Source organism: Alosa sapidissima, chromosome 8 (assembly GCF_018492685.1).
Source record: "Alosa sapidissima isolate fAloSap1 chromosome 8, fAloSap1.pri, whole genome shotgun sequence".
Classification (NCBI taxonomy): Eukaryota; Metazoa; Chordata; class Actinopteri; order Clupeiformes; family Clupeidae; genus Alosa; species Alosa sapidissima.
Window position 1 is genome coordinate 21,782,180 of NC_055964.1, and position 11,413 is coordinate 21,793,592.

Here is an 11,413-nt window from a genome sequence, read left to right on the forward strand (position 1 = left end):
GAATATTACAATTACTAAACTATATTGCTGGAAAATTGCAAGTGATTTAGGTGCTTTGACACGAATACTGCAGTAATGTTAAAATAAGACTATTAACAAGTTGTGTGATGCAATCAAAATACCCCCTGCTTCGTAATAGTTTGGCCCATTCACTTCCTTGTTTTTCAAAAGTTTTATTTTGGAAAGTTAGCGCACTCATTTCGTGATTTGACCGAACGTCGGTCCCTTTACTCGTATCACACAGCATTGTACTAATACATTTTTTCATTTACATTTGCATTGATGCATTTAGGGGGCAATGTTTGATATATTTTTCATGGCGACACATAGCTAGCCTATGCTAGCCTAGCCTGTTGGTGTGGAACATAAGCTAGCTAGAAGTTTATCAAGGAAGAATGTTACCTGCCGACAACGACGATTTCAGGGCTAGGTTTCCATTGCACTCCTTAGTTTGGGAGAATGACTACAGGAATCTGGATAAGTCGGTACCTACGGTATGTGATCCATCAACTCTTGCTAGAAATGAATGCCCATATTATTGCATTGACAGAAGTCTTTTACGCATCTGCTATCCTTAGCTATCGATAGCTGGGTGAGTATAACTAGCAAGTTAGCTTTCGTTTTTGCTGATATCAACTGAACTTTATCAGAGTATTTTTGTGGTAAGCTTTATCGCCGGCTTTTGAAGATGTCAATGAAATTCAGTTCACTGATGGTTTCTCGAGATAAGTTGTTATTGAATCCAAGCTGTGGATCGTTAGCTTGCTAGCATAACAGGTCAGTGCTAGGTGAGGTTTACAACTGATGATGGGTCGAACTTAGCGTAACAGTTAGTGATGTTGTTTGGCATATTTTAGCGGTTCTTGTAGACCTATTCACTGGGTCTTTTCATTGAGATCCACTTCGAGTCGTTTAAATCCTGCGATCATTTGTTTCAGAACTTCGTTGTGTGTTTCCATCATTTTCGGTTTCTGATCTGTTATTTTCCGCGTCACAGAATAACAAAGAGGAGGTTGACCCCAGAGGACGAACACCCCTCCATCTAGCAGTGTCCTTGGGGCATTTGGAATCAGTGAGAGTTCTCCTGAGGCATGGAGCAGATGTCACCAAAGAGAATATTAAGAATTGGACAGGTGAGACTTGTGTCTTCAACCATCTTGTGTATTAAACGACTATTTATTTATTTATTTATTTAAAATAGCTTTTACACTATGGTGTGGTAGTGTCAGTTGACTTGCTATCTTTGCCATCACTGAAGTTGCCTTATTTGGCTTGTATTCACACACACACACACACACACATACATGCACACACACACACACACATACATCCCTCCCTCCCACCCAACTTTTTGTCTCAATTTTTTTCAAAATGCCCTCTTCAGTATGCTCTCCTTGTTCCGTTGGAGCTCTCCTCTGTAACTTGATTGCTTTACTTCACTGGCAATGAGAGAGTGAACACAACAAGTGAAATCTTCCATCAAGTCATCATTACTACGCTTGAATTAGGATTTAATGACGTGGCTGTGCGTGTCCGTCCTTGTGTGTGGGTCTAGTGCTGCAGGAGGCGGTCAGCACAGGAGATCCTGAGATGGTGCAGTTGGTGCTGCAGCGACGGGACTACCTCAAAGCCTCCACAGCTCTTGGAGGAGTGCCTGAGCTGCTGTCAAAGATACGAGAGGTATCTCTCTCTCTCTCTCTCTCTCTCTCCCTCACTATCTATCTGTCTGTCTCTACATCTCTCTCTCTCTCTCTCTCACAATCACTCTCTCGCTTTCTCACATACATATACACACACACAGTCTGTTTCTCTAACACAGTCTCTTTCTCCTTCCATCTCTTTGACATACTTTCTATTTTTGCCATCTATCCATTCTCATTCCTCTTTACTGCTGTACCGTGCTTTCCTTTTCCACGTTCTGAAAAATGGTGGCAACCCCACGTCTACCTTTTAAATATGGATGCAGACTTATTTCTGATGATTGTGTCTCCTTGGATACCTCATATGGGTATGTGAGACTGCCATTCCATTCAGTTGTTATGGTTACACTTCTCACTCTAACAACTGTTATTTTGACAGTCGCCAGATTTTTATTTGGAGATGAAATGGGAGTTCACAAGTTGGAGTAAGTTAAAACCTTGTGCCATAATGTAACACAAATACTGAATTCTTCATCTTTGGGGAAAGTGATGTCACCTGGTAACCACTTATCTTATCCTTGCTTCAGTCCCACTGGTGTCGAGGGTGTGCCCCAGTGACATCTGTCGGGTATGGAAAAGTGGCGCCAGCCTGCGGGTCGATGCCACCCTGCTCGGCTTCGAAAACATGACCTGGATCAGGGGCAGGAGGAGCTACATTTTTCGGGGAGATGGTGAGTGTCTCTATCTGATACCATCAAGACATTCTGGAGCGATATTTGTGCTTGCTCTCTTTATCTTTGCAGTCTAGTGCCACAGAGTATACTTAGCTTCCACACAAACATGTGACATTTCTAATAGTGATTTGCCGATTGTGTGATATGCACTGCAGACAGCTTTACAGAGCTCATGGAGATAAACCATGATGACGAGGTGGTGGACACAGAGCGTTTCGATATCGAAATGGAGGATGTTACACTCGATTCCATGCAACCTAACCAGCAGGAAGTTGCCAAGAGGCTGACTACGCCCATTGTTAACACCTTTTTGGACACCAAAGACATTGCCTTCGAGAGGTATGCCTAGCAGGAAAGAGGTGCTCAAAAACAAAACCACCATAGTGTTTAATGGTGCTAAATCTGTTGACACTGTTGTTTTTATGGTTCTTCCTCACAGGTCAAAGTCTGGTATCTGGGGATGGAGGTCTGACAAAACAGAGAGTGTTAATGGATTTGAAGCAAAGGTAAGGTGCCAAACATGAGTAAATCACTATTCACAACACTTCTCTCTCATTTAATTTTTTACTAAAGTCCTGAAGCTAAAACACATTGTCACGCATTAACTGTCAACATGTCATGCTTTGTTTGGTTTTAAAGGTTTTCAGTGTAAATAACGTGAATGTGGTGATTCGAACCAGGACTGAACATTTAACCGATGAAGAAAAGACCAGAATAAAAGGTAATATTCAGACCTCCATAAATGACACATGTGAAAACAGATTGTATTGTGGAAGTAGTCTCTGCAGTTCTGTTGCATTGAATAATACAGTGAGGCCAAAATGCATTGATTCATTTACTGATGTCTGCTTTTGATGTTCATGTTAAAATACCTCAAAATCCCTGAAAGCGAGGAATATCTGTGGGTGTACAATGTGTCCCTCTTGGTCCCTTTTCTAGGTGAAAGGAACATTCTCGAGTCACTGCTTGGAACTGTAGAGCAGCATGTCAGTGTTCAAGGGGTAAGCTATTACTGCCTTATAACATTTTGAACTGTCCATCTCCACTCAGTCATACGTTCTCCACTTTGTTTTCAGTTTATTGATTATTGATCAGTTTATTTATTGTTGGTCAATATGGTTTACAAATGGCAACAAGTGTTTCAGTAACTGTGGTAAAAGATGGTATTGGTGTGGTGTTAAAAATACATTGATTGCCATATCCATTAAAATGACAACTGCGTTTGTAGGATCTCACTTTGGAGTATGCCACAGCCACCAACCCCACAGCCATCACACCAGAGGAGTACTTCAACCCAGACTTCGATCTGCAGGACAGAGACATTGGCAGGCCAATTGAACTCACCATCAGGACCCAAAAGTAAAAAGCCAAACATAGAGCACAAACACCTACCTTCAGTAGGCTAAGTATTCTATTGTTTGTTGACAAACACAAGAAATCCGGATAATGAATGACCACTTAATGCATTCACCAGTCTATCTTCCAATCCCACTGGTTTAAATTATAACTCAAGTCGGATATTAAGCGTCATATCTAACTCAAGTGTTAATGGGCATTCCTAACACCACCTGCTCCCACACTGAATGGTTAACTGTGACACTCTGCTGTGCTGTGCCGCAGGTTCAAGGGTACTCTGTGGATGAGCGAGGAGTACCCGCTCTCCCTGGTGGAGCAAGTGGCACCCATCATCGAGCTGATGTCTCGCACCAGCTCCCACTTCGCCCGCCTCCACGACTTCCTCATCCTCAGGTTCCCTCCCGGATTCCCTGTCAAAATAGGTACTGGCAAGAGTTTCTTATTTTTTATTATTTTTAGTACATCTTTGCCCTTCAGTTGCTCCTGAAAGATACATGGTCCTTTTGTTTTTAACGTGAGCTCAACATGGTTTGAAGTGTTGTGGAATGTCCTTGAAGAATGTGAAAGTGATGGTATGACAGATGTGAGCCATTTCCTCATTGCGCTGGCAGAGATTCCGCTCTTCCACGTGCTCAACGCCCGCATCACCTTCGGGAACGTGAACAAGTGCAGCACTGAAGAGCCAGCCAGTGCCACCCCTGCCATCACACCTGCTGCTACGCCCTCTACCACCCCTGCCACTACGCCCTCTGCCACACCTGCTGCCACCCCCACGCCCACTGCCACGCCTGCTGCCACCCCCACGCCCTCTGATGAGGGGGAGGACAGCGAGACCACAGGTGGGGCACCTGAGTTACCCATGTTGATGTTTATGTTTGTTTACGTTTGTTTATCTCTGCTTAGCACTGTAGATGCTTTTATCCAGAGCTATGTGTTCATCATGTAGATCAGGGTTTTTAAAGTGGGTGCCGTGACACATGCTCAGGGGTGTCGCGGAATGGTCCAAGGCTTGATAATTTAATGATGTATTTGTATTTATTTATTTAAAAAAAAAAAAAAAGGAAATGAGCCATATGTCAATTTCAAAATACAGTTGTGATAAAGGGACAGACGTTTTATGGTGAGACACGGCAGGTGAAAACATTGTTTTTTCATGCACTGGCCAATTTTGAGATTTTGGGCTAGTTTGCTACCTTAGCATGTATTCTTTCACACTACTACAAAAACAAAATCCAATTTACACATTTATGTGTTTATTTTATTACATTTTGTCTACTCACACCTGTATTCATCAAAAGTTAGCATTCTAACGTTTCATGCACTACCATGACCGTGATTTCGAAACATCATGTGTAGTACCGTTGGAAAGCTCTGTTTTTCCTGCATGACTATGTGCAATCCAAATATGGACACTTCCTTAGTATCAGCAACCAAAATTTTTTCTCAAATTGAGTTTCCTCTCCCACTCTGAGCAGTCTTTCCAGTCTTATAACTATATTTACAAGACTTTTACTGAGGGTTGTGTTGATATATTATTCCTAGCCTGATTTATGTGACATTTTATTCCTAAAACATGGCAAAAATTGTTTTTTTAAGGCTATTGACAGTACCGGTATATTCTGATTTACAGGATAACAAAAGTAGAGATCCATAAATCCCTCTGTATTTGTTCCCATCTAATATGTGAACACAATGATACAGTATATACAGCACCCTGCACATTTACTGCCACCTCTGGTAAAGTTGAGTTAAAAATAGAATAAGAGTAATCTTCGACAATTTTATTTTAGTCTCACAGTGAAAGTAATGTAGAAAATCCAACGTTTGGATTGAAAGCAGATTTATTCTGGGAATTAAATGTGCCAATAAATGTGGAGGGCACAGTGCATGATGCATTACTAGTGCGAGTTATGAGTAGGCATCTAGTATTGGTTGAAAGGCTAAATTTGATCTGAAGCCCCTTTGCAAGTGCTTTCTTTTTGGTCTTGATCTTGCTAACTGCAAGTAGAGTACCTTTCTTTTAGTCGCTCATTCAGTGAGGCATGCTCACACTTGCTCTGATGTTGTCAGAGTTTACGGTGAAGTTGTGAAACAAAGGTGTCTATTGCAACTCCTCTTGCCTGGTGTGACCTGTTAAGATGTGCGCTTTGTACTTATGTGCTGTGCTGATGGTCTGTGTCAGCTCTGGCAGGAGCGGCCCCCTTTCAGGTCTGCCCGTCGGTGTTCGTCGTGCCTGCGCACTACCGGCACCGCGGCGGCAGCCGGCACATGCCAACCACGCACTCCCACAGCCATGAGGAGGAGCTGCTGCAGTATGCCATCCACCAGAGCCTGCTGGAGTCCAGCGTGGGACCCACACCGGTCAGACACACACACACACACACACACACACACACACTACAGAATCCTAGATGCTTATAATATTCCATGCAAATATAGGAACTATGCAAATATGTTTATACAGACATACACAGAAAGTCATTGTGTTGAGGGATAACACTGTGTGTGTGTGTCTGTTGTGTGTGTGTGTGTGTGTGTGTGTGTGTGTGTGTGTGTGTGTGTGTGTGAGATAGGATGTGGTCTGGGGAGATGCCAACGGAATGGTCCCTGAGCTCATGGGGAGTAGCCAAAGTGATGGGTAAGTGGCTCCCCTGATAGCACTTAAGACATCTCTTCTCTACTTGCTTTCTCTCACTCATTGACACCTTTCTCTCACACATTGACACCTCTCTCTCTCTATCTATCTATCTATCTCTCTCTCTCTCTCTCTCTCTCTCTCTCTCTCTCTCTCTCTCTCTCTCTCACACTCTATCTATCTATCTCACTCACTCACACACTCACACTCTCTCACACACACACACACACACACACACACACACACACACACCACCCACCCCCTATGCATGAATCATAAATTGACCCAAAGCATGAACACATTTGCAGTCTGTAAAATAGACTTCACAAATTTCTAACACAGGACTTTTCTCACACAGGACCCTGTCATCTGAAGGCATTCTCCTGGACCTCGGAGACACCAGCACGGCCAGCTCGGTGTCCGTCTCCAGCCCGGACAACGAGCTGCGCCTGGCACTGGAGCTGTCCGCTCGGGCCAAGGAGGATGATGAGCGCAGGAGGAAGGAGGAGGAAGAGGAGCTGGAGAGGATACTGCAGCTCTCCCTCACCGAGAAGTAAAGCGGTCACAACAACAGACTGGGTGCAGGCCAGGGCTCAAAAAGAAAACAAGGAAAGACAACATAGGAGGCGGAAAAAAAGGGAGCGAGTCCATATTTTTTGCCATTTTACCACATAATTTTTTTTTCTAATTCAAACTCTTAATAAGTAATCCATAATCTTTTGCCACAGACTAGCAGGAAATATGCTAACAGTCAGTTAACATTTGTGAGATGAAGTCGCTTAGCGATTGAAGTATATTTCTGGAGCAGATCTTTGAGGCACTTTTTTGCTGTATTCACCATTCTTAATATTTGAAACTCCCTGTGAATTGTAAGCTTCCTTTTCCTTGCCTCACAAAGTTCTCTGAGTCTCTCAACGCAGTCTTTTTCCCCCCATGTCGGATTTTAAGGTGTTCGTTCGTTCCAGCGCGTGGTGAGTGTGGGTCTCTTTCTGCTTCTATACCCAGGCACTGAAAGGATACAAGACCAAGATATCGTTGTTTTTGTAGATTGTGCTGCTGGTGTACCAGTGTTCCGGATGTGTGTGCGTGTGTGTACATACACACATGAGTGAGTGTGCATTTTGCATAAGAGTTTTGAGTTTGGGGATGGGGATTTTGGGCCAGGTTTGGGTCCCAGGGTTTTCGCCTTTAAATTGAACAGACCATCTCAGGGTTCCAGTTTTCCATACTAACAAAGTAGTGTTGAAGTTAACACGACTACATTATGTGACAAGAAAACTGTAATACTAACACAGCAGATATCATCTTTTGTCGTGTTTTTAACAGGCTTAACATAAACATATTAGAAAACATTTTCACTTTTTTTTTTTTTTTCAAAAAAAAAAGACTGCAAGTTTTTGGTGCAGCATTTATTTGAACAAGTCCTGATTTGAGTGTTTTTCCACTGCTATGTGCTAGTATCAACCCCTCAACTTCAAAAACAGCAATAAATGCCAGTGTGCCTCTTCAGTCACAAACATGCATATGCTTTCCATGCATAGGCAGCTCATTGGACATCATTTGTCCACAGCGGTGTCGTACATCAGGACGGGATGTGTGCGGATGTGTTGGTGTGATATTTGTGTCGGTTTTTCCAAATGTCCATGGTCTGGATGTAAGCATAATGATCGAAATGGATGAACTGCCAAACCTAAATCCATTGGCTGATGCTGCTCTAACCCAGTAATAGCTGTTGATCCTGAACCTTTGTCTCCATCTGTAATGCCCGAAGGTGGAAAAACTCAGTCAGCTTCACTCAGTTTCAGTCGCAGCATATCATCAGATACTGTCTGATACCAATGGCATGGGTAGACTGATGTCTCCTGGTTCGCATAGATTTGCAGCAGCTAGATTTCTGTTGGCCTATCTACCTTGTTGTTTTTTCCTCTTTTCCCTTGGAAAGTGACGTCTAGGTAATCAGAGCTGTGCTCCTATAGTTGCCTGAGGACTTATTGTGGCACAGAACTGCTAATGTCTTTTTTTATTATTATTATTTAAAACAAGGGCCTAATGTTCCAGAACATCCGATCATAGACTGGATCCGCACTGACCTACTGAGCAGTGCAACACAGACCAAAACTTACTTCTAAAGGGAAACACTTTCTGCTCTCCAAACGTAAGGGTGTGAGGGCTAACTCATCCACAGAGATTTTGTTTTTGTTTTATTCGTAAATTACTGAATACTTGTCCTCTTTTTTGCTGAGCTTAAACTGCTGATAATCTCAATGCCAAATTGCCAAACGGTGTCCACTCATGTGTAGACTTACCAGAGGGGTGGTTTGAAGCAGCTACAGGTCTTAATCAAGCCACAGCATGATTACAGCAGGTCTTGGCATGTTAAAAAAATTGAGAAAGCATTTGATAAACAGTGTGTGTCAGCGCAAATGTCTTTTCTTTCCCCTTAAATAAATAAAAGCACTTTATTTCATTTATGGTATGATGTATGTATGTCCTTAAATATTAAAGGAAGGAATGAAAAAGTCCTGACTGTTCTCCTTCATGCAGTGTTCTACCAGGACCAGCAGGTGGCAGTAGCTTGATGTGTAAAAGGATTTCCTGTGTGTGTGTTTGTGTGCTTTAAACCAGCAGAGAGCATGTGGTAGATTAGAACAAATGGTTGAATGAAGGAAAAATAATGGAGCAGCATCCTGACGCCCTCTTCATTCACTGTGTTTTCGCATGGCAATCCCTGGTTATTGGCTAAACATAGCCACCACCCACAGTCAGATCCTGACATCTGCACATTGTACACAACCCAGACCAATTACAGTTTCTGAGCTGTACGTTAATCTACTTAAGCCAACATGAAAATATTACTGTGCTCATATGCTGGTATGGTCTATATTATGGAGCAGGGGTCCAAAGAGAATTGGCTGATATATAGACTGATTGTTGGACATCTGTAGAGGTTCAGCATGGACGTTATGTCAAGTCAAGTCAACTTTATTTCTATAGCACATTTAAAAACAACTGAGTTGAAGTGCTTACAAACAAACATAAAACAATGACAATGGTAATGTGGTTAGAAACATGCTCTCTACATTGGTGAGGGAAGCGATCCACACATTAACAATATGGGCTGTACCATACATACAACCCCAAATCAGAAAAAGTTTGGACGTTGTGTAAAATGCAAAAAGGAAACAAAATGTGATGATATACAAGTCTTGTAAGCCCATATTTAGCAGCAAAAGGGACATAGACAACATACCAAGGGTTGAAAATGGAAGATGTTGACTATTTCATGGAAAATATATGATCATTTTGAATTTCATGTTGGCAACATGTTTTAAAAAAAAGTTGGGCAGGGAATGTTTACCACTGATGCTTCACCTCTTCATTTAACAAAATTCTGTAAATGTTTAGGAAGCTGAGAAGCCCCTATTTTCCACCTTGGCGCATGGCGGAAAACGGGTTATTTTCCGAGCGCAAAGTTTATTCGTATTTTGCACGTCTCTTTTTTTGAGCAATGTGCCAAGGTGTGTGGTGTGGCAATTAATGACCTAAGGAGGGGATCTGGCGCATTGTCTAAAAATCGCCAGATGGTCAGAAGTCCATGGCGAGTTGTTTATATGTTATTTTAAGAGCACATTATCAACAGTGATATGGGCGGGTGCACAATGCACCATGCTTCTCTCATCCACAAACGTGCACTGGCGCACATCTATGCAAAACATCACAAATTAGACTACACGATAACAATGGGAAACATAATTAGAATAAAGATATTACGAAATACATCTCACAATGAGTAGTTATTCACCATCATTTACAAATTGGTAATGATGGAGAGGCAAATATGAAGCACAGCTTAAGACCTGTCACAAGATATAAGCAACTCCTCTGCAGGATAAATGTTTTTTATTCAGTCATTCGAACTTATTGGGGCACGTGTTGCTTTTGCCTATGTTTTCGACGGTAACCCACTGTCAGTCAATGGTGAAAGTAATTAACTGTGTATAACTGTTTTGCCGTTGACAGACACCATGGTGAAGTTAGTTTCACTTTGCCAATGAGTTCAAATAATAGACGAGTGTAAATGCGTGTAGGCTATACTCTGCTAGGTTTTAGTAAAGCATGGTTTAGTGCAGCGGTCCCCAACCACCGGGCCGTAGCCTACGACATGAGTTTTGAAAAAAATGCATGCAAACTAAATAAACTCAATTTAATTCGCAATAATGTCACATTCGCAATAATACCCACTGACGATGGCGGGCCAGATACCTCAAAGAAAAAGAAGGGGTCATTCAATACGAAATATAAGTCATATTTAAAATATGGTTTCGCAGAGACCGGTGACTAGCATGCACCAAGTCCTTTATGTGTGGTATGGCGATAAGTTGTCGAACGAAGCAATGAAACCATCAAAGCTAATTCGACATCAGAGTCCAAGCATCCTACACTTAAAGACAAACCCCTTGAGTTCTTTGAGAGCGTAAGAAACGCGAGCAAGAAGGGCAAAACACTAGTGCGTAAAGCAACCACATCGGTGAACGTGGCTGCGCTAAAAGCCTCATAGTGGCTAGTCGGATAGCTAAATCTAAGAAGCCCTTTACTATTGGGGAAGACAGGGACGTGCACAGGGGGTTGCTCAGGTTGCCCGGGCAACTGCCCACATGCCCTTCTTGACTCATGTTGCCCTTCCAATAGGGAAAATAAATAAATAAATCGTACAATGGATGCAGAATTTCGCGTAGGCCTAGATAAAAAAAATCGCAGAGCCTCATTCAATTCCATTCGGGCACCGAAAGTGAAAGTCGGTAGGGGAAGGGCAAACTCTGTGGCTGCAGCGCTGCACGCGACCGGCACCTGAGCTGAGCCTGCATAAGCGGCCCTAGGAGATTGTCACGGTTGTCGTATGAGACGAGTCGACTCAACGTTGTCGGAAAAGGTGAGTTTGTGATGTATAACAAACGAACGATCATCGTCATCAAGTTTTATGGAATTAATTAAAATCTTCATAAATCCAGCCTGAGTTTGCCACGTTTAGCCTAAATAATCAGACAGAT

The 11,413-nt window shown here is 42.5% G+C and overlaps 1 protein-coding gene across 1 annotated transcript; it reads left to right on the plus strand.

The window, feature by feature from the left end:
- Nucleotides 1-197: 197 nt before the first annotated feature.
- Nucleotides 198-8,887, plus strand: ankrd13a (ankyrin repeat domain 13A). Its single transcript, XM_042102058.1, has 15 exons — nt 198-494; nt 998-1,133; nt 1,556-1,680; nt 2,080-2,125; nt 2,228-2,371; nt 2,530-2,713; nt 2,814-2,880; nt 3,014-3,095; nt 3,314-3,375; nt 3,603-3,733; nt 3,995-4,152; nt 4,342-4,569; nt 5,913-6,091; nt 6,304-6,368; nt 6,724-8,887. Exons 1-15 carry the CDS (start codon nt 396-398, stop codon nt 6,920-6,922), a joined length of 1,905 nt encoding a protein of 634 aa, XP_041957992.1. The 5' UTR covers nt 198-395; the 3' UTR covers nt 6,923-8,887.
- The last annotated feature ends 2,526 nt before the right edge of the window (nt 8,888-11,413 follow it).

What these genes read in the sequence shown, in the direction of transcription:
- ankrd13a (XM_042102058.1), top strand. Translation starts at nt 396, where the DNA reads ATGTTACCTGCCGACAACGACGATTTCAGGGCTAGGTTTCCATTGCAC. An exon ending in ATGGGAGTTCACAAGTTGGA is followed by an intron (nt 2,126 to 2,227) that starts GTAAGTTAAAAC and finishes TCCTTGCTTCAG; the next exon opens with TCCCACTGGTGTCGAGGGTG. An exon ending in GGGAGTAGCCAAAGTGATGG is followed by an intron (nt 6,369 to 6,723) that starts GTAAGTGGCTCC and finishes TTTCTCACACAG; the next exon opens with GACCCTGTCATCTGAAGGCA.